This window comes from Castanea sativa, chromosome 8, assembly GCF_040712315.1.
Source record: "Castanea sativa cultivar Marrone di Chiusa Pesio chromosome 8, ASM4071231v1".
Lineage (NCBI taxonomy): Eukaryota > Viridiplantae > Streptophyta > Magnoliopsida > Fagales > Fagaceae > Castanea > Castanea sativa.
The window spans coordinates 35,865,844-35,890,756 of record NC_134020.1 but is presented as its reverse complement, the minus strand read 5'-3'; the positions used below and the strand labels follow the sequence as shown (position 1 = coordinate 35,890,756).

General features: G+C 33.0%; 1 protein-coding gene across 1 annotated transcript; it reads left to right on the top strand.

The window, feature by feature from the left end:
- Nucleotides 1-11,093: 11,093 nt before the first annotated feature.
- Nucleotides 11,094-16,951, top strand: LOC142607824 (protein CNGC15b-like). The gene is made up of 7 exons (XM_075779460.1): nt 11,094-11,285; nt 11,400-11,949; nt 12,098-12,310; nt 14,522-14,811; nt 15,298-15,412; nt 15,569-15,805; nt 16,067-16,951. Exons 1-7 carry the CDS (start codon nt 11,257-11,259, stop codon nt 16,715-16,717), a joined length of 2,085 nt encoding a protein of 694 aa, XP_075635575.1. The 5' UTR covers nt 11,094-11,256; the 3' UTR covers nt 16,718-16,951.
- The last annotated feature ends 7,962 nt before the right edge of the window (nt 16,952-24,913 follow it).

The following is a 24,913-nucleotide window of genomic DNA, read 5'->3' as shown; positions in this document are numbered from 1 at the left end:
AATCTTCGCGGAGGATTTGGAGCCTTTGATGGGAAAACCTTCTTCTAAGCTGATGTCATCACATGTTCATAAGCTCATGCAGGTATGTGTTCTTCTTATGCACACTTTTTTTTTTTTTGATTCGTCACCCATTTGTCACTGTAGGTGTTGGGAGAGTCCTTGTACATCTCTGGAAAATACTTGGACTGTAATAAGAAGTTAATTAAGGCTCAATCTAGGATTGCTTCTCTTTTTGCCGAGAACGAGTTGCTGACGATCCAGGTCTTCGCTCTTGCTGACAACGTCAAGAAGGGAAAGGATTGTCTGAAGACTTTGGAGGAGAATATCGACATTGAGAAGTAATCTTCAAAATTGAAGAATAAACAAATTGGCGAGGCCCTCATGAAGGTCGACAAGGCAGGTTTTGAAGCGATGGAGAAGTTTAAGGCTTCTGATAAGTTTTCGGATAAGCTCTGGAACTACTATGTGGATGGTTTTGAGCTCTTTCGTAAGTATCTGGCGAAGCATCATCTTGAGATGGACTTATCTCAACACGACATGGAAGAGGTGGAGAAGGAAGTTTCGAAGGATTGTCCTTCAGTGGCTGCCACAGAAGAACTTCTGGAGGATCGTCCTTCTAGAAGGGCGAGGTTATACCAGATGTAGCTGAAAGCATCCCTACAGATCCTTCCTTCCTTAGTCTTCCTTGAGGATTTTCCTTATTTTTGCAAGGCAAAGACATTATATCCCCCTTCTTTTGGTGCTCGGTTTTTTTTTTTAACAATCTTTTGAACAACCTCTTGAGCTCGTCTCTTTCGAGCGCATAATTTCTGAATTTATGAAGAGGTCATATATTTTTATCTTCTCTTTTAGGTCACGTATAAGTGATGATGTTGTTATGTTCTGACAACATTCTTCTGAGTCATTTATGAATGACGTTTTAATAACATTGTTGTAGGTCATGTATGAATGATGTTTTAATAACATTGTTGTAGGTCATGTATGAGTGACGCTTTTGTTATGTATTAATAACGTTATTTTTGGCCACAAGTGAATGATGATCTTCTTATGTATTAATAACATTATTCAAAGTCATGTGTAAGTGAAGATCTTGTTATGTATTAATAACATTATTTTAAGTCATGTATGAATGACGATTTTGTTATGTATTAAGAACATTATTTTAAGTCATGTATGAATGATGGTCTTATTATGTATTAATAACTTTATTTCATGCATGAGTGGTGTTTCTTAATATGTATAAATATTTTTCGACGTCATGTATTAATAACGATTTGGCTAATGGTTTCTAATGGAAGAATCAGTTACGTATAATTCCTGAATAGTACTTCTACGTATGTTTTATTGATAGAGAAGAAAAAAATTCCTTCGTCTATGTAAAGCAGATAACAATAAAAAGAAGAAAAATAAAAGTAAATACTGTAAACATTTTGGAATACTTGGGGACTGTTCGTACTAGTAGTATCTCTTTAAGTGTTCTATGTTCCATAGACAAGGTAGTTCTTCAAGTAGTATGATCCTTCTCTGGAGTGACAAGAGACTTGGTAGGGTCCTTCCTATGCTAGGCCTAGCTTCCCTTGGGACGAGTCCTTTGTTGCCTATGAGACTTTCCTAAGGACGAGATCACCCACGTTGAATCTTCTCACCTTCACCTTCTTGTTGTAATATCTGGCCATTGCTCCCATGTACTTTTCCATCCGTTTCAAAGCTTTGTCTCTCACCTCGTTGATCAGATCCAAATTATTGTTGAGTTCTTGGTGGTTCCTCTGCTTTTCGTATGCTTTGACCCGAATGTTCGTCATTCCTATTTCCACTGGTATGACGCTTCAGTTCCAAATGTCAGTCTGAATGGTATTTCTCCCGTTGGCACTCTTGTGGTCATCCTGTATGCCTATAGAATGTTAGGTAGCTCTTCTAACCATACCCCATTTGCCCCCTTAATCCGAGTTTTGATAATTTTGAGCAGACTTTTGTTTAACCATTAGCTTGAGGGTGTCTTGGAGAAGAGTAGTGGTTTTTTATTTGTAAATCTTGGCAAAATTTTTGAAACTTGGAGTTGTCGAACTGCTTCCCATTGTCTGATATGATTATTCATAGACCAAGAATGTATTGACCCCTTGTGATAAATTAACCAATTAATTAGCCAAGTTAATTAATTAAGTCAATTAATATGCAATGCATGTGGTAACACAAACAAATCACCAAATAATTAAATGCAGCAGAAAATAAATTTGAAACATCGATTTGTTTACAAATGTGGAAAACCTCCAAGGTAAAAACCTCACCGGGTGATTTTGAGGTCACTACTCCCGAGAATCCACTATTATCACAATAAGTGATTACAAGCAAAGAAATCTCAGTACTTTATACCAACCTAAAATTGAACCCTTACCCCAATACACAATTGGACTTGTTCTGTAGTGACAATCTCTCATTTTCAATGCATGACTCACTACTCCCGAGAATCCACTATTATCACAACAAGTGATTACAAGCAAAGAAATCTCAGTACTTTATACCAACCTAAAATTGAACCCTTACCCCAATACACAATTGGACTTGTTCTGTAGTGACAATCTCTCATTTTCAATGCATGACTCTAAGTACGTGACTAACCAATCAATGCACGGATTCAAGTACGTGACAAACACACCAACTTGAGAAGGATGTTGGCTGCAAAGTTCTTCAGTTCATCCACATGATGAAGATCAAGAAACTCCTTGGTTACAAAACCCTACGGCGTACAAACGCAGTAACTTCTTCAAGAGAGAAATGAACTAGGGCATATGTCTCCGGTCACAATATGCTTGCAATAACAAGTGCAACAACCTCATGATTGCCTTTAAAATAATCCTTATATATCTAGGGTTGTGAGAAAAGAAACCCTATACAAATATACATGGATATGAGTGAAATTAGATCTGAAAAACTGATTTTTGTAATTCTCAATAGATACAGTTGTCGAGCTATCTGTCAAGCTTTGAATAATTATGCCTCGATAGATACTTCTGTCGAGCCTTAATGAACAACACTTCTTTACTTGATTCTTGGACAGATTTGCATGGCTTCAATACTTAGACTTGAACTCTTGTTCCTTGAAGTATTAAACACATCCTAGTGTACAAAGAGGTATTCAACAATCTCCCGAATGTAAAACAACTTCTAACATTTTTTTCTCATTAATATCATTGTAGCTAATAATATTACAAATTCAATGTATACAAAATTCAGATAAAACAATTTGATACATGTAACTACAAGTCTCATTATAGCACAATTTGTAACTTACAAGCTAATAATTTTCTATTGAGGTGTTATCATTTTATATTCGAAGGTTGATATACCAATAAAATTTATTCCTTTTGTTATTATAATAATAATTTATTTGGTTATTGTTTCTCTTATAAATATATATTCTATAAGTTTATGATAAAACTATGCAAAGCATGGCCTTTAACTAGCATATATATTTTATAAATTAGAGGAGAATGATCCTCCCCTAATTATTATAGTTCCATCTAGGTTGAAAGTCACCAAAAAAAAAAAAAAAAAAAAAACTATGTATCCAAAGTGACCAAATGTTTGAAAATTAAAAAAAGGAAAAAAAAACCCCTATGTTAGCTATTATTATACTCCAGATTCTAAAGATTAGATTAAATAAGTTTGTGCTAAGAGTCTTGTAACTCAGTTGGTTGATATTTTATAGTATTTTCAAAACACTCAGGATTCAAATACTCCCTTCCCCCGTTGTTACTATCGAAAATAATATTAGAATATTGTGTGTTATGCAAGTGGAGCCTCACATTGGGTGTTTATTAAGTAGAACTTGACTATATAAGTGAATTACAAGAAGTTACAATTGTTACTTTACTAGTTCTTTTAAGATAAAGCATAGATGTTACTAGCACTTTCTTGACTCATAAAAAATGGTCCAACAAAGAGTGGTTGTGATGTTTTTGACTCTCGGACATCCCTTCTCATTAGGTGGCCTTTTGGACTTAAATGGCATGAAATGTTACACTAGTTAGATGTGGCAAAATTGGACTAGGACTTGCTAATCCACCCAAAACAAAAGGAAAAATATGGGTACCAGTAGAGATTTTTGGATCCATGAACAAAAATGGGTCAACTCATACTTAGCATGTGGAAACAACGGGTTGGTTTAGGTCGACCTACAAATCATACATGTTAACTCCTTTTTTTTTTGGCTTTCTAAATATGTGTAACTATGTTAGGAATTAGACTATTATGACAATTCACACAGTAATAACCAAAAAATAATAATCTTAATTGAACTTATTTAATTGGAAAAGTGACGCCAATATAACATGCAAAGCTGGGCGTTCTTTTTTGGTGGAACGAAAACTACAGTCAGTTTTCTAAACTATCTTTAATCACGCAATCTCTTTAATATTCTTATAAATTTTGTTGCTTATGAATTAACTTTTAACATTGTAGGTAAGATTCTTATTCAATATCAATCTGGACTTTTTCTAGAGTATGTAGAATCTTTAAATTTGTACCTAAAGTCAATTCTATAGGTTGTAAGGTAATATATCATTTATTGAGTAATCATAGTTATCAAATTTTAATTCTTTATTACCAATATTTATTGTGTAATAAAAGAAATTAAATTTTTTATTGCTTGATCTACTAGTAGCATTGAATAAATTAAGGAGTGATTTATATATTAATTATTCACATATTTTTCTTTACCTAATGTGTAATAAAGAATTAAAATTTTTATTGCTTGATCTACTAGTAGCATTGAATAAATTAAGGAGTGATTTATATATTAATTATTCACATATTTTTCTTTACCTAACATCTTATGTTTATTCTTTAAATTTTATATATTAAATTATCTTTGTTGATAATTTAACTTTATTTCGTATTTTACATTTGATATGTGCACCTAGTTTTTATTTTATTTTATTATTTTATGGTTGTCCTTTTGTATTGATGACAAGAATAGTGAATCTTAGACCGTGTAAATTTAAAAATATATGTATTAATTATTTAAATTTTATTTCTAACTGTTTTAATTAGTCTCATTTTTATAAAAAGAAAATAAGGACAACATGGTTAGATTTATTTTTATCATCCATTATTTTTTTTTCACGTGAATAAAAATATGAGTCATACTGAATTGATCACTTTACCCTTACTCCCAACTCAAAAAATATTAGATAAGAGTTATAAGATTCAAACCCATTTGTTTTTTTTTTTTTAACCATTTAGGTCTGTTTGGTGAGTAATTTCAAACTCACATTTTCACATTTTAAACAATAGTACACACATTTTTACACACTTTTTCATCTACACGTATTTAAAAAAACTACAAAAATCTTATCTCAAACTACTCTACCAAACTCCCCCTTAATATCACCCATGTTTATAACCCAATTCAACCGGATCTAATTCGATTTGTTTGCCAAGTCTAACATTACTACATTAGCACATATAGTGACAAAATCACGGTTACGCGTGACCTCATACTCGATTTAATTCTTAAAATTTGAGACAGGACTCGTCATAATTAAATTTTTTTCCACCAAAATATTATTTAAATTTTTTTGATTAGTCTCTGCTTAAATTGATTAATTAAGACTTTATCTCACCCGTGACGTAGTCTCAGTTGACCAGCTATTATTTATCCTCGCACCTGCTCCCAACGTTAGCATACATGAAAAACAATGGACTTTATGAAGATCACATAGGCAAGCACACCTTCTTTGTTTTTATTATTTGTTTAATTTTTTCCCTAATATTAATAATGAGACTATGTGCCTATATTTTAAGAATAAAGTTTCTCTCCAAACTAGTTTGGAGAGAAACTCTACAAACTCCTCATATATTTCTATTTTTTGTGTGAATTTTGAAAATATAATCGTTGAATATTATATCCCTTATGTTCTTAACATGTAGATTAAATTTCGTTCAAATTGAATATTATTTACTATTTGATCAATACACTTATTTTTTATACACAATTTTAGATCATAAAAATTTGATATTTTAACATATGTTTGATGAGATAGCAATTGATCTTTGATCTTGTTGAAATTTTGCATACATGAATAATATAATAAGAACATGCAATCTAACGGTTAGATTTTCAAAATTCACACTCAATATAGAGATATACGAGGAGTTTGTAGAGTTTCTCTCCAAACTAGTTTGGAGAGAAACTTTGTTCATATTTTAATGTAGACAGAGTCAGTGACCTCTCTGTCAAACTTCAGAAATATATAAGTGGTTCATTAGGTTGCGGTGCAGCTATCATGGTGACCTTGTTTCATTTCTTTTAGAGTTTTAGGTCATTAAATCTGTTCAAGATATCATGACTTAATTGTTTTCAAGCTTAAGCCTAATTTTACTTGTATTATAACTCTGATAAGTCATGTAAAACAGCAAGTTTTATAGATATAAGCCATGTAAAACACCAAGTTTATAGATATAAGTCATGTAAGAATCAAGGCCTTATGATAATGAACCTAGTTCATCGAATCAAACCACATACTTTCTACATTCTCTCTCTTTCTCTTGATTCTCTATCTTGCATCTATACATTATTTTATTTTGCATATGGTATATATTAGAGGTATGTTCATCTTTTCTAACAAAATCAGTAATATTCAGTCCTTTTAAATAGTAGGAGATTTACAAACATAGGGTAAAATGTTATTGTGGTCCCTGAAATATACTAAAAGTTTATTTTCCATCCTTAAATTTTAAAACGTTCATTTTTTGTTTTTAAATTATTAAAAAGTTCGTTTTTCGTTCCAAAATTATTGAAAATGTTTTACTTTATATCTTTAAACTTCCGTCCTTAAACTTTAGAGTTATTGATAAGTTCGTCTTTTGTTCTTAAGCTTTTTTTTAATAGTTTAGAGACAAAAATAGGAGAAAATGGGCTTTTGCCCTTTTCACGAAAAAAAATCAACATGTTACCCCCTTTCCTAAACTAATTAGGGAAATGTCACTCTTTTGAAACTCGATTTTCTCAAAATCGAGTTTAAAAAAAAAAATTTGAAACCCTATAGCAACGTTTTAAAGACCTATAGCGGCGTTTCGTAACTAAAATTTACCTATAACTCTATTTCATGAAGCTCGAGTTTCAAAATGCCGCTATAGGCTCCTTAAAACGTCACTATAGGACTTAACTCGATTTTGAGAAAATCGAGTTTTAAAAAATGGGCATTTTCTTGATTAGTTTGGGAAATGGAGCAGCATTGCTGATTTTTTTTTTGTGAAAAGGGCAAAAGCCCATTTTCGCCGACAAAAATAAGGATAAAACAAAAAAACAAACTTTTGATTCCAACAAATAAATAATAAAACAAATAATTTAAGTGTTTCTAATGTTGGGTTAGGTGATTAGGTCCACGTACAATTATACATGTGGATCCTTAGGGCCGGTTGGTGTCTTCTTTTATATCCAGTAGTTTCTAATCGTGGATCAAGTCATATATGGGACTTCTTCTACACATCACTATTTATATTGACCTTTTTTTCTTCTATGTAGTACTAGAAAGTTGAAACTTATTAATAGATGATATTTTATGAAAAAGTTGTTTTAAGTTTTGCAAATATAGGTCTCTTGATCTTTCAACTGCCAAAAGTAAACATGACATCAAGTTTGAAATACCAAAAGAAGGCATTTTTTAATTGAATATAAATTGAATTCTTACATTTTTAATTTGAACAACTAAACTTATAGACATTATGTTTGTTAAGAAGTAAAATTATTTGTTAAAAGTTTTTATCAAATTCTAATGGAGTTTTTAAAAGTGTAAGTACAAATGTGTCTCATCCTCTACATTCTTTAAAACGATATAACACCTTCATTTATTAAACTAATTTGAATATATGTATATGAAAAGAAAAAAGGCTTGGTTTCAGCCAAAAATAAAAAAAAAGAAAAGAAAAAGGCTTAGTTGCCTATAACATTTTCTTCACGTTAACTAAATTGCTAGATAGGATGTAAGGACTCAATTGACCTTTAAATTGAGAAATTGCCTAATCCAACCAAGGTAATGATTTAGATCCTAAATTTCAAAATTACAACTTAATCACTTTTAAACTAATCTAACAATTCACATAAAGTTCAACTGGTTATAGAGTGTATGGATATCAAAATTAACATGGATATACATGTAAAACATATAAAATGAGCAACTCACATAAAATTAAAAGCACAATACTACAAGATAACAACATAATATTAGATGTGTTATCGAGGAGGAAACACAATTTTTAATGACATCTCGAACACGCTCTCGTGCTGGGTTTAAGTTGCGGTGGTTGGTGAGTTTGTGGGTGGTGGTGATGCTTGGGTTGCAGGTAGCATGGGTCTTGAATGATGGTGTTGGTTTGAGATCATGATGATTTGGTTTTGCAGTGGTGATTGTGCGGTATTGGGTTTTGGTTAGTGGGATGAATTGGTTTGTGATGAGTTGATTGGGTTTGTTGAGAAAAAAAAAAAAAAAAATATTGTTTTAATATGATATCTAAAATGAAGAACGAGATGCAAGGAGTGTTATAAAAGTGGTTGTATAAAGTAAATAAAGTGGCTTTTTAGTAAACCAAAATGATTGTTTCTTCTTTTCTTTTTTCTTTTTTTTTGGTGCATAAGCGGATGGAAATGCCCTAAGTCATTAGAGATATGCAAATGCTAAAAAAATAATAATACAACCAACAACTCAAGTCTTTCTACTGTTGTATTAGGTAAACAATTAATTTTATATATCCTTAAGGTTTGTTAATGATTATTGGTTCAATTATGATAACTTCTTCTACACATCCCTTGTATTGTCCTTTTCGTTCTATGTTGGATTAAAAACTTATCAGTATATGAGATTTTACTGAAATTTTTTTTCCAATTGAATAAATATAGATTTGATAAAGATTTGTTTCTTTGGCGTATCAAAAGCAAGCATGACATGAAATCGCAAAAGAAGGCATATTTTATTTGAATATAAAATGAATTCTTACATTTTTAATTTGAACAATTAACCTTGACATTATATTTGTAAAAAATAAAACTTTTGTTAAAAATGTTTAGTTTTGATGAGGTTTATAAAAGTATATGTACATGATCTTGTCTCATCGTCTAAACTTTTTAAAATGATATCATACCATCATTTACTATATATATAGACAAAGACTTAGAGTAAGTGGCCTACAAGACTTACTTCACGTAGACTAAATTGATAAGATGTAAGGACTAAATTGACATTCAAAGGTAATGTCTAAAGGAAAAAGTTTTCAATTTGGAAATATATTAACTAAATTGACACTGAAATGAAAAATAAAAGAATGAGATATGTAAAAATCCGAAACAAATAAATTAGAAAACAAAATGTGAGATTGAGAAGCATGCATGGGGGAGTAATTACTTTCTTGATAACAATGTTTTCAGCTCTCTCTCTCTCTCTCTCTCTCTCTCTCTGATGAACAGAAAGAAAAATTATGTAAACATCTAATAAAATCTATAAGATTTTGGGCTCAAAATTTTTAACTAGCATTTTGAGGTTATATCCAAAGAATTTTTTATAATTAAAATTACACGCATCTGAAAGGATAAGTTAGTGCCTTAAAAGCTTTCAACACACACATTAACATTATATATATATATATATATATATATGTGTGTGTGTGTGTGTGTGTAATAGTTGCAGTCATGGATTTCTAGGTCTTTGACTATTTTACAGTTTTAAATTAATTTGGATCTAGTTTATATAATAGAAATATTATAGAAGAATACGCAAACAGTGGGTATCTAAACATATTAAATTAGGTTAAAGTCACATCAATACATACATACATACATATATATATATATATATATATATATATATATATATATATCATCTTGTAATTATTATACTAGATAATAATATTTTATCAAACCAGCTGTGACATTATTCACATATACGTACGAGCTACTCTTTTGTTTTGGATCTCTTTCTAGTTTCTTCTTAGTAATGTTCATTTACTTTAAAATAAAATTAAAAAGAAAAACATATATTTACGTGTGTACGGTAATAATCACACGTATTTGGTCTTAAAAAAATAAAAGGTCACGTGGTCTGAAACATGGATAGAGGCATCATCAGGAGAAATTATAAGGTTCTCATGATAGACAAGTGACGTAGTCCACCATTCCACTAAAAGACTTCCACTTGTTTAAAATTGCTGGGATAAAATATTTTTTTAAACAAAAACTGATTACTGATTCAGCAATTTTAAACAGAGGACTGTATAATTTCTCCATCATTGGACAAGGGTAATGGTCCCCCAATTTTTAAAAAAAAAATATATTATTATATGTATATATATCAATTTTAGCAATTTTTTTTCTATAAAATTACTTTTTTTTTTTTATAAACAATATCATTGATTTTTTAAAAGTAATACTATACTCAAACTTTTTTACAAATTGTTTTGGTAGCAATACTATACTCACGGACTTTTTTACGAATTATTTTAGTAGCAAATTCTTATTGATTCACAAATGAACCCACTACTTATATTATTCTTTTACTTACAAGTAACAACTATCATATCAGTATTTTATAATATAAAAAAGTTTGAAACTCTTGCATTTTCCTTACTTTAGTGACTATAAAAAAATTTATAAATCTAAAATCTAAAACAAAATATACAAGCCCAAAAAGATAACTCAACAACAAAAATTATTAATAGTAAAACTAAAACAATTAAGCTCAATTAATCAATTTCATCCAAAATAATCAATTCTGTCCTTTAAAAAATTCTAAACAAAAATAATTTTGTTTTTACTAATAAAAAGTTTTTTTTTTTTTTTTTTTAAATCTTAGCAACTAAGTAGTAGTTGGGTAAGGGATTGAAACCATCACACATAACCAATAATAAAACCCCTTAAAGTTTTGGCTAGGCTGAAAAACATTGTTTTGGACCTTTTGGATTGGAGTCGACATTTCCTTGCGTATGCATATGTAACACGTGTATACACGTGTGTGCACGACATTGGTTACATGTTTTACCTTTGGCCTTTATAAATTGGCGTTGTCAGAAAACTTTCATGGTCTAATTGACATCTTTATGTAAAAGACACTTACAAAGGGTTGAAATTAGAATTAAGAAGTCATTATCGATCTTTGATCTTTCTTCTACATCATCGCAATCGAATCAAGGAGACGGCATTCTCTTCACAATTACTTATATGCTTTTTCTGATAAACTAAGAGATCGATCGAGTTCATCAATTGAACAAATGGGTCACAGTAATTCAAGACTCAAAAGGTCTGTCCTCTACTTAATTTCTTACATGCAATTTGATTTGTATATCAATGTTAGTAATGAATACTTTAGTCCCAGTTTTTTAATCAGATTATTTATTTCATACTTGTTATTCAGAGTTCAAGTTCTAGATGATCTTCAAGTAACTGATCTCCCTAAAGCCAGTGAAAATCATATCAAAGAGAACTTCTCTATTGATGGGAATATGACACCTAAATCAAACTCCAAGAAAGCCACTGCTTTTACTAAGAAAAGAAGTTTTAAAGATGAAATCCTGCGAAGAGTATTTTCTGAGGACTATGAGAAGGAGAAGAAAAGGATAATGGATCCTCAAGGAAAAACCATTAAAACCTGGAACAAGATTTTCTCACTCTCATGCCTATTTGCTTTATTCTTGGATCCATTGTTTTTATTGTTGCCTGTAATCGATGGCCAAGGTTGCGTAGCTAATGGAATGACTGCCCAAGTTGTCCTCACCATCCTAAGATCAGTGACTGATGTGTTTTATTTGATTCAGATCATTGTTCGGTTTCATACAGCTTATGTAGCACCCTCTTCTCGTGTTGTTGGAAGAGGAGAGCTTGTGATTGATCCTTCAAAGATTGCTATGAGGTACCTTAGAAAAGGTTTCATTATCGACCTCATGGCTTCCCTGCCACTTACTCAGGTATTTTATTATTTTTATATATGCCACTAAAACCTTGTGTATCATAGCTAGCTAGCTAGCCTTTATTCCCAGTTTCCATGGCATCAATGGAGTTTTGTGTTTTGACTTCTTTGTTGTTAATTATCTATTGTTAATGACATTATTTTAGGTGTTACTTTGGGTAGTTATACCCAATGTTGAGGGTACTGTAGTGACTGTGAGAAAAAATGCCATGTGGTTTATCATGATAGTCCAATATATCCCAAGAGTGATTCTCACCTACCCTCTCTCATCGAAAATTATTGATGAAAGTGGCATTGTGGCAGACACAGCATGGACAGGAGCCGGTTATAACCTCATACTTTACCTAATGGCTAGCCATGTGAGTAGAAACAAAACTCATTTCTCATTTGAGCTTCCTATTGTACATTTACAGCTCAAAAATTAGTAGCTCTATCTCTTTCTAATTTTCATTAAAAAACAAGAGCGGAAAAATTACACAATACTTCTATGTAGTTTAAGCATATTTCATTTTACCATTTTGAAAAATTATTTATTGTCCCAAAAATTTAAAATGTTATAAAATTATTAATTTAATTATTTGATAATAATTTGATCATAATTTATATTAAACATTTTTCTTTTGTTGGCTTTTTTAACATTTGAATTTCTTTTCTAAGCAATTATAATCTCTTTGACTAAAACAAAATTGATATACGGATGGCACTGCCCAAAACAATGCTAAGTCAAAATCTAGTCTTGTGTTAAAGAAAATTAGTTAAGAATTTGAATTGATCATCAAAAAATATTATTACCAAATTTATCAAGCCAAGATATCAATTACATATAAGAACAGAGATACTTACATGGAAAACCCTTCTTTCATGGGACAAAGTAATCCTCTGTATAATATCAAATACATCATTTTCTCAAGTTTATGACTAACTTGAGACTCACACCAAACACAAAAACTACTCTCCATGGTTGTAGCATTGTTTCTCTTTGTAGAGAAAACCTCAAACTTATCTGCCCTTGCGAATGTCTCGTGATTGAAGAAAAAACCTCATACTTTTCTTTGCTCTCACACGCACACTTATATTTTGTTTCTTCTTTTTGTCACTGCACTTCATTAATCCAAGCCTCATGAATTCTCATTGATTTGTTTGCTTTCCCAAATTTTTGTAGAGATAACTCAAACCTTGTCTCTCTTCTTGCATTACCTCTCAAGTGAAAGCTCCTTTTTTTTCTCTATAGGTTTCATGCTCAATTTTATGATTGTTTCCCTTGTTGCAAAGGGAAGAGCCTCTAGGCCAAGGCCGTCAAAACCTTTACAACACATTCTATTTATAAAACTTCAATTTCTATTCCTAAATGGAAAAAGAATATTTTACTTATTTGTCAAGTAATACTAATTACTTATTTAACAAGCCTTTCCATCCACATCAAAGAATAGACTTTTCTTACACACCATCCAAATTAATTTTCCTTCTTCAATAAGGAGACTCAACTAGATTTCCAAGTCATAATAGGATTTTGGGGCAATTTCCCAACATACAAATATTTTCTTTTTCTTTTTTTACTTTTTTTTCCCCCAACAATAGAAGTCCTAAATCTTGCAAATCCTCCTAATATACATCAAACCTTGACTGAATCATTGAAAAAGAAGGAAAGTAATTAACAATTGATGGTTTGTTGTTGGTGGTACATAATAAAAGTGGTGTTAGTAGTAGATTTATGTGGAAACAATTTTTCTTCAATCACAGCTTGCTATATTAAGTTGCGAAAATAATTATACAGTTTTTTTGTGTCACTTACATTACTCAAGTGTGCTTAGGTTAATTAGTTTACAACTTTCATATTCACTTGGTCATCTTTCTCTTATAGTGTACCCCCCCCCCCCCTCCCTTTTTTTTTTTGGCTGAAATGAAACATGCGGTTCTAGATTATTCATGCATTGCGATTTTCCTTCTAGCTTCCTTTTATCTTTGTCTTTTTGTCCAGTGGACAAGATTTAGTAACATTTTCTTAAATATTATAGCATAAACTTTTAATTAAAATTATTAAATTCATACATGTTCGTTAAACAATGCAATGCAAATAATGCTATATTTTTAAAAATTCATTGCAACTTTGTATTTAAATTTAATTATGGAATCTAAAGTGAAATACATAAGAAAGTATACCTAACTTTTGTCATTTTCAAAGACATGACCAAACCTCTTTATTGGGAAAATTTATTGAGAATTCTGAGAGCAATGCTTTCCCTTCTCATATGAGTTATGGGTTTGGAGTACCCAATAACTTTCCCTTTGTTGGTATGTTTTAATGTTCAACTCAAAAAGTTACTGGAAATTCAAAAAACAAAACATGCAAAGAAAGAAATTTGAAATAAATTAAAAAAGAAGATCAAAGTTTTGGCCTTAATACACACATTCTAATATAACTGGTGATTGATACTACGTTTTACTGATTTAGTTTCAATGGATTAATTACGCCTACATCTATTAAAAAAAGGATTAATTTTGCCCACTTTTATTCTTTGTGAGCTGAATAAATTAATTCCAAACCCATTTTTTGTATTCTTCTTATGAAGGTTTCAGGATCTTGGTGGTACCTTCTAGGTATTGAGCGACAAGAAGCATGTTGGAGAAGTGCGTGCAACCTTGAGTCGTCTTGTCGAAATGAATACTTTGATTGCCATACCGTTAATGACGATGCCAGGTCCAATTGGTTCAGCTCGACAAATGTTACCAATCTATGCACTCCAACTTCTAACTTTTACCAATACGGTATTTTTGGAGATGCATTGAACTCAAATGTTATAGCTTCACCATTCTTCAACAAGTACTTTTACTGTTTATGGTGGGGTTTAAGGAACGTAAGGTACATGATTGTCCTTGTTATCCTAATTACTTAATTCAGTTACTCCAAGATTAAGATATCAAAACCACTCACAGAAATAACTTAGTGATAAGAAACGCTTAGGACCCATTACACTTGCTAGCTTAGGAATTATGAGTTCGAATAGTGACAAATCTCATTATTGCACGGATAATCTCATGCCATGCTTGAGTCAAGTTTAATTAAGTAGGGAGCAGTTATCACACCTACAAGCCCTTTCATTTTTGTATAGAAAAAATAAGAATAAAAATTATAATATCAAAATTTTGAGATCTCAATTACCATTATCTTGCAAACTTCATTTAAAATTCAACTTTCAATTTCCTTCGATTTTCACAGCAACTAAAGTGAGCACCTAATGATAAAACGTAAGAACATCATGTCGTGTCAATTCACTGGACACTATCCTATATTCACAGGAAGTCGAACAAATTTACTGTCGTTCTTATCTTTCATTGATTTGTGCAGTTCTACTGGACAAAATCTTACTACAAGCACTTATATGGGAGAAGTTGTTTTCACCATTATCTTCGTTGCCACACTTGGGCTGTTTTTGTTTGCACTGCTCATTGGAAATATGCAAGTAAGTCCTCATTACAATGTCTATATATAAACCATTATCAGAACCGCATGTAAATACTCAGAGAAATATGCCTGATTTTGCAAATAGATGTACCATTGCTACAATAATTTTCTTTAGATTTTCATAGTAATAATTATCACCCATTTGAACAAGTAGAGATACCTTCAATCAGCAACACTGCGATTAGAAGAGCGGAGGATTAGGAGAACTGATACAGAACAATGGATGCATCATAGGCAGCTACCTTCAGAACTAAAGCAGTCTGTTCGACAATATGATCAATCGAAGTGGTTCACTACTAAAGGTGTCAATGAAGAAACACTTCTCGATGGCCTCCCTATGGATCTCCGGAGAGAGATCAAGCGCCATCTATGCCTTTCTCTAGTTCGACGAGTAAGTTTTCTCAATCGACATGTCCTCGTAAATTCATAACATTAACACATTTATATTTCGGATTAAATATTATAAATCTAAAGGTATACTGCCAAGTTCTTTAAAATTTTATATGGTTCATTATCAGATTATTGAATCACAAGCTTAAAAGTTCACGTTGAGAACTAGTATCAACTTTTAACGAAGAAATGTAATTTTTGTTATAATATATGATGTGATTCAGAACTGATGTACAATATCGATGATTTAATCGATGAATAGGTCCCATTGTTCGATCAAATGGATGAAACACTGCTAGACGCAATATGTGAGAGTCTTAGACCTGCACTATGCACCAACAACATGTTCATTGTGCGAGAGGGTGACCCTGTCAATCAAATGATGTTCATAGTTCGAGGTCACCTTGACTCTTACACCACTGATGGTGGGCGTTTTGGGTTCTTCAACTCATCAAGACTTGGGTCAGGTGGCTTCTGTGGTGAGGAGCTACTGACATGGGCTTTGGATCCACGCCCAAATGTCATACTCCCAACTTCCACACGCACAGTGAAGGCTATAACTGAAGTGGAGGGGTTTGCTCTAGTTGCAGAGGACTTAAAATTTGTTGCATCACAATTCCGAAGGCTACGTAGTAAACAACTTAGACACACGTTAAGGCACTACTCACACCAATGGCGAACATGGGCTGCATGTTTTATACAAGCTGCATGGCGTAGGCATAAAAAGCTAAAGAAAATGGCTAAAAATGGAATCAGTGAGAGTGGACGGCCTCTAAAGGAAACCTTCTGGTCAAAGTATGCAGAAGCATTTGTTGAGAAGACTAGAAGTAGAAGGTTTGTCCTTGAATCTGCAGAATTAGTTTCCACCACTATCAACTCGCTGCAAAAGCCCGTAGAGGTAGATTTTGATTGAATCTGATTCTGTATAGAACCCAAACTATATATGGAACTGATCTTCAAGTGAAAAGTTGTTTGTGTATATCCTCTTTTTACTTGTTTTGGATAAATAATATTACACGAACTGGACATTAGATTGTGTTCTATGGTGCTTTCGAAGGATTTTAAGGGTGGCAAGGGCGGCACTACATGTTCTCTAGGAGGTTCAAATGAACCCATGACTTGGAAAAAAAATTATACCAGTTAATTTAACATAAAAGGACATTTTTGCATACTCTTACTTAAATCTTAGATACCCTAATCACTAATTATCTATTATATATTTCCAAGAATGTATATGTCTCGACTGGTACAATATTTGGAGCCTGCTATTACCATGGGGAGTGGGCACATGGAGTTACTATCCTTTACCATATATTTGACCGTTATCCCTTAAATCATTTTGAAACATAGTTTAAATTTGTTAATTTGATTTATTTTATTACTTTAAGATTTTTTGTGATAAAATTAGAATATTATGACCTATTATGTAAATTGCAATTGTTTGTTAAATAATGAATTTAAAATATTTTAATGAAAACCGTATCACTGCCTAGGGAAGCAATCACCGAAGACTCGATAATTGGGTACCCTGAGCAGACTGTTGATGATAAGCTGGAGGAAGGTGAGGGTGACGTGAAGTCAACATGCCCCTTATGCCCTGGGTGACACGTGCTACAATGGCCAAGACAAAGGGTCGCGATCCCACAAGTGTGAGCTAACCCCAAAACCCATCCTCAGTTCAGATTATAGGTTGCAACTTGCCTACATGATGCTAGAATCGCTAATAATTGCCAGTCAGTCATACGGCGGTGAATTCGTTCCCGGGCCTTGTACACACAGCCCATCACACTATGGGAGCTAGCCTTATAGGGCGCTTAGGCTTAGCTCATCAAACAAGTGCGCCAAAAGTGGGACTTCTCCTGTCAACAAACAAGAAAATGGAAAACGCGCAAAGGCTTTCGCGTTAGGTTTGACCTGGTTCGATTATACACGCTATTAATGAGCCTAAACTAGAGGTTACTCAACGTAACCCAATCCTTGTGAGTGAAGTTTGGTTGATTTTCAAAATTGTCTTTAGTTGGATTGGGTTGGAGATTCTCAACTCAAATAAAGGATGATTGGATTAAAAATATCTCAAAATCAACCTAACGCGATCTATGCACAATTCATGAATCATGGCTTATAGAGCTCTTCACAAGTTAGATGTTGTACGTTTTTAGACCCCTTAAAACAACCAGATTAACCTAGTTATTTAGTCAAGTTATTAACTTAGGTAAATTGTGCAAATCTAGGTTAATACATATAAATCATATCATGCAAAGCAGCAGAAAAATAAATAACACAATAATATGATGACCCAAGAAAACCAAACCGGTAAAAAACATAGGGAGGATTTAACATAGCTATCCTCAAGGTAAAACTGAATCTACTATGAAAGAATTGAAATTTACACAATAGCGACTTAGACCACTAACATCCTATTGCTACCTCGAGTAGGAAACTTGCTACCGCGACCACGTGACAGCTTTGAGTCCACGGACTACTTCCTTCTTGGATTCCCAGCAAGCACAAGCACTCCCGCTTGTATATCGTTAAGCTCTTAATGCAGCAACTGAATGATCACCAAGTTCTTGACATAGTCTTGATCCTTGATAACCCTAAGTATGTGTGAAGGCAAACACCTCTAAATCTCATAGAAGATTCACACACACAGCATTAACAACTTCTAAAAAAACGTGGTTAGGGTTTTCCCTTTTTATACTTAGGGCAAACCATAAAACCTTACACGCAAAACGGGTTTGGGCTGAGTTGGAAATTTCTGCAAAAAAACAATATGCACGACTTTCGATCGGTCAAGTCTAATTCTCGATCGATCGAGCCAGGCAGAATTGCACAGTAAATTCTGCAGCAACTCGATTCCAACTTTACATTAAAGATACATACTTTGAGCAGTCTAAACAAGACTAAAATGTTTTAATCATGATTTGCCAACATTACAAATTAGAGTTCTAATACATTTAAACCTAAAGGTCTTAGAACCTAACAAACTCCCCCTTTGGCAATCCGTGACAAAACACAAACATAACAAAATGCTCAAAGTTTACATATAAATAGCCCATCATAACAAATTCAACCTAACTACTATCCATCAGTTGCAAGTGTAGACAGCAGCACGACTGAATCAACCTGTATATTCCTGTAACACTTAATAAACACATAAACGCATGTATGGAAAATACAAGTAAAACAAAATAACTTCTTGATTTCACATAAACATAAACTACAAGACATATATCATCAATAAACTCATCAATATAGATCAAAAACAATGTAGTACAATGTGAAACAAGAAACAGATAAGCAAAACAAAATATCTTCCCCTAACATGGATAACCCAACAAAAACATCATGAGCCAAAAAGATACATACAAAGTGAAGCACCTAGATACAATCTAAAAACTCCACAACTCCAAACAACTCAAAAATCTCCCCCTACCTACAAAAACACCTCTCTACACCATATATGCACTCCCCCTTTTTGTGACGAATTGCCAAAGGGCACTCACTCATCATCAAAAGGAGGCGGCGGTCGAAGACTCTCCAAATCTGCTCGCAAAGCATGAAACTCATCAAACATGTCCACCAAAAGCTGACCATAAGCCGCCTGAACGGTCATGACAATCTCCAACATACGTCGAATGTCCGAATCATCCAAAGTAGAAGGTGGAGGAACATCAGCAGCAACAGCCGTAGGAGGATCGTCAGATGCCTCAGCAGTAGTATCACTTGTAGAGGAGGGGGGAGGAGGGGGTACAACACCCGAAGACTCAACCCTAGGACGTTTAGAGCTTGCTCTCAACTAAGCAGCCCTCTGCCTAAGAAAGGTGGCACCTATAGGAGCAAAGATATGAACAGGCTTAAACCTAAGAAACTCCTCTAAAATAAGATGAAGAAGAATCCTATGGATAAAAACAGGGAAGAAAAGAGCATGAGCAGTAGAACTACTCCAATAAACCTCGTTCAAAAAATGAATAAACAGATGAGGAAAACTGATAAAAGCATCAGTAACAAGAGCATACAAAAACACACATCGCTTAATAAGAATGGTGTGCAGATGAGAAATAGGCCAGAAGGAATGACAAGCAATCCTAAAGAAAAGATAGTGAACCTCAGTGAGGTCAGTGATGTAAGACATGATGTCATCTAAGGGAGGAGACTCATCATAAGGATAGACAAAATGCTGAACAAGAGGCACCCCAAGAGCAGCAGCCTCTACCGAAGGGGTAATGGTGTACTCATCATCACGAATCCAACTCATAAGGACAGTGTTGGAATCATAGACATGAGTAGAGAGGTTAGAATAGAACTCTCTAATCAAGATAGTTGGAGGGGGGTGAGAAAAATCTAACAAAGGTAACCAACCCCTACACTCAAAGTTTCTCCTAATCTGGGGATCTAGCTCATCTAAGAGAACCCGTCTCTCAGCCCAAATGTTCCTCTTAAGATTAAGAGTCTCAAAGGTTTCTTGGTGCTTCGCACTCAAGAATCTCTCACTCTCAAAGGATGGAGCAGAGGAAGAAGAGGATGTCCTATTGGCTCTAGTTTTCCTAGGCATGATGCTAAGGAAGGATCAGACACACAGAAAAGAACCAAAAGAAGAAAACAAGAAAAACCAAGGGTAGACTGCAAGTTAGCACAAAACAAAATAGAAAACAACAATCTATATGATGCATGAACACAATTAATACATGATGCATGCTCTAAATGCAGTAAGAATCAATTCAAATTAATTTTAAAATTATAAAATTGGCTTGGGCATAGAGTTTATATCAAAAACCCCAAAATAAAAAAAAATAAAAAAAAACCACTTGTACAATTTTCAAGAAAATGACCAATTGATCATTACACAAGATAGATAACAGAGTAAAATGATCAAATTAATCAATCCAACAAGCCAATTTCATCAAATTAAACTCAATTGAACAAAATCCCCAATTTAGGTAATTTCAAGCCCTACATTTTCAAATTTTTCACAAAACACCAAATTGATCAAATTATATCACCAAGAACTGTTGTATATCAACCCACAAAAAAAACCCAGTGATCAATTTTGAAAGAAATAGCCTAAAACAACAAAAACCCCAAAAATTCTTAGGTTCGAAATTCCCTCTAAATGCATGATTTAATGCATGAAAAATGAAAATAAATGAAAAAGGAAGGGTAGAATGGACATACTGGCCTTAGAAGACAAAAACCTTGCAAAAGATTCGAAGGAAAACGACAAAAAATAAGCTTTGACTCTTGGACCGGTTGAAAAGAGAGAGAAAAAGTTTGAAAAGTTTTGAAAAAGTGAAGAACACGTGAAACTCAAACCTTTTTTAAAAAACCTCCTGTGCGATTTTCGATCGGTCAAAAATTAGGTTCGATCGATCAAAAGTGCCTTCGATTGATACAACAGTGATAGAGTACCGATCGAAACAGACAGAAGTTGACCAAAATTTTAAGCGCAATTTCGATCGGTCGAGAAACAGATTCGATCGATCGAAATTCTAGAAAAAACAGTTTTTGAAAAACAAAGCATTTTTATGCAGAAACTCTTCAAAGCAAAGAATTTTATGAATAAAATGCATGAGTATGAGATGGAATGTTTTTCAAAAACATATGATTTAAGCCTAGATTTCCCAAAAAAAAAAGATTTTCACTCAATTCACTTTAAATTCCCAAACTTCAAAACATATTTTGCAATTAAACTCAAGGAAGTTTCAATCTTGGATGGCCACAACAAGATCACACACAATAACATGTATCAAGTTTAGCAAAGAGTAACTTGTGAAGTGTGTGCAACTAGTAAAAGCTTGAGATGCATGTGAAGTGATATGTGAATAGTAATTAAGCACAATTTTTACAAAATCCATCACATACAATTAAAAGAGACTATCCCTCAAAGAGTTACATCATATAACTCTCACATCTCCTAGAATAAAAGCTTGCAATTATGTAAGTTTCTTGATTTGCCTCATATGTACACACCAATTTTATTTGATCAGAAACATGTTAAGAATTAGCTGGGATAATGTACACACCAATTTTAATTGATTGAAATTATTATAGTCCAATAATATACACACCAATTTTAGCATTCAAACTGAGGCTACACCTTATGTTCTTTTTGTGCATGTGCTACACTTTTTCGAGCACAAAATCTTACAATATGCACTAAAGTGTTCATGATTGGCTAGTAAACAGTGGTGAGATGGTTATTTATGCCTTTCTCAATAAGTTCAAGTCCAACAATCAAAGGCATGTGATTTCAAGATCAAGATCATGTGATAAAAAACTATAAACATCTTCCCACACAACATGCACTACAAAGCTCAAACTAGTAAAGTGCAAGAAAATAAGTTCATCCAAGCTAAACAAGGTACATAAACAAGTTATGTAAAGATAATATGGCCAACCTCAATTACATATTCATGATGTGTAATACAAAACACATAAAAATCTTTTTGGTTTTAAAAAAATCTTATGACCAAAACTAAAAGCACACATTATGCTTAATGTATAAAATGCAAATGCAATGCATAACAATGCAAAACTAAGCTATAGAGGGTACACAAATAAGAAATATCAATTTCTTAATTAACCCATGAGTACATGTACAAACTAGTACATACTCATACAAGATTAGAAATAGCTTAGCACATATATAACACATACTATTCAAGCTTCTTTACAATGTCAAGCATGTTCTTAATCAAGAGAGAGATATCATAATTCATGTAATCCTCAAGAAAAAATAAAGCAAGACACAAAATATTTTTGTCTTTTTGAAATTATTCAATGTTTTTGGATTTTTTGAATAAACAAAACAACCTAAGAAAATAAAACAACCATAAACTAAAAGAAAACATGTCCACAATTAATTGAAAGAATTAAATCTTGGACAAGTAAGCAACACTCACCTTAGAGAATCTTTTCTCACCCATATAGCACGAGTCTTCGGCTTTGTAGGTGAAAATCCATGTAAAGCAGAGTGTATTTGAGGGATTACACCAATCTTTTGAGAAAGACTAAAATCCTACAATTTCCTTTCACAAGCCAACAAGCTTAATTTTTTCAAAAGCATATGAAATAATTTATACGGACTTATGGCAAGAGAAATACCATCACATATTCTAGATTGAAATACAAAATGTTTAAATTTCAATTTATGACAATTAAGACGAATGTGATCGGAGACACTACAAAAGTGACAAACATGAACAAATTTAGGAACATCAGTATTCCTAACAGCAAATCTAGTCTCAGATTTTGGTTTTTGCCTCAACAAAGAACAATTTGGTCTAATATGACCAACAACACCACAAAGATGACAGGTAGGCACAAAAACAGATTTGTTATGCTCTCTAACAGTAGGTTTAGACTTAAGTGTAGAAACTTCAGCATCTACATCAGAACTTTTACCTTTGTCTAACCTAACAAAATAAGCATTTTCTTTATTATTCCTCTTGAAATGAGGAATATAAACTTTTTCAGTTTTAGGCTTAAGAGAAACAAAAACACTTTTGTTATCAACAACGGGCTTGGGCTGAGTCGGAAATTTCTGTAGAAAAACAATCTGCACGACTTCCGATCGGTCGAGTCTAATTCTCGATCGATCGAGCCAAGCAGAATTGCACAGTAAATTTTGCAGCAACTCGATTCCAACTTTACATTAAAGATACATACTTTAAGCAATCTATACAAGACTAAAACGTTTTGATCATGGTTTGCCAACATTACAAATTAGAGTTCTAATACATTTAAACCTAAAGGTCTTAGAACCTAACAAATGTTGTACTCGTTTAAATTGTGGTGTGCATTTTAAAGACTTCTTCCATAGTTGTCTAGAGATCCTTTACTATACTGTTTAAGAGCTAAGGATGACTTTCAATTTACCCGGTGAGTGTTCTAAATTACGGCGAGCTCTGCTGGGTTTAGGCCTTAGGGGAGACCAATGTCAACTGACATGGCCTGGACTCTAGAGCTAAAACCTTCTCCACTGGCTAGAATGGGTTTGGGGTTCAACTTTCAAGTGGCAGGCTTTTCACAACTTGGTCTCTGCTTGTTGAGTTGGACTGATCTGGGTCTAAAGCTCACTCTATTATCTAAGCCCAGCATTAGAATAAGACTTGTTATGGTTAGAATTCCAAACCTTTGGTACCTAGCGCACTGGGCTGGTCTAGTTCCTAAAAATTTGGAATCCACGTTCATTTCGGACTTGGACCCTATTTGATTATCTAGTCCCACATAAAGTTCACAATTTTTTCACTTTGACACAGTAGCCAATATTACCAATGGTTTCATACTGCTATGCATTTAAAAATATAGACCTCTGTATTAGTGTCTATATAACCTCAAGAAAAATTAAATGAAAAAAAAAAAAGGGAATGCTAGTGTAAGGACATGTTTTGCTCCACAGCCCAAATAGATGGACAATGGCCCAATGAGCTAAAAAACAATGAATTTGTTAGAGAGTGGGCTTGAGACTGAATGTTCAATGAGTTAGGCAGATACTGATCACAATAGGCTAGTTATTATTGAAATGAACAAAACAAACAATTTGAACAAGAAAAGTTCTCCTCAGTAAAGTCCAAGGAAGGTATGTTCATATAGATTTTTCACAAACTTATAAAAAAATTACAGTTCTTGGTTACACAGTGATTTTTCTCTGGTTTTTCTGATGATCCCCTCTGTAAGGGAGTTCCTCCATTTTATATTTCCTTTCTTTATTTCATCTCAGCCTTCCTCGTGTTGGTCAAATTGCAATCTTCTTGATACTTGTCCCATCAGCAGCTTTCTGAAGTCTTTATGGGTAGTTATAAGGCTGAAAGTTACTGTTCAGGTATCACTTCCACATTAATGCGGACAGGGGGTTAGATGCAGAGCATTCAATGCAGTGGTAGCAGCTTTCTTTTCAGATATTTCTCAATTCTCTTTTGTCTCATCTCTTTCTGATGTTTATCCTTCCAAGCAAGATTGCCTGCTGCCCAGTTCTTGATGGGTGGTCGGACTTTAGACCTCCACTTTGTTAATTGAGGAGGGATTGCTCCTCAGACAACGTATCCTACTCATCGTGATCAAACCTCTTCTTCATCCCATTAATCTATCTGCCTTCACTAGAACTTAT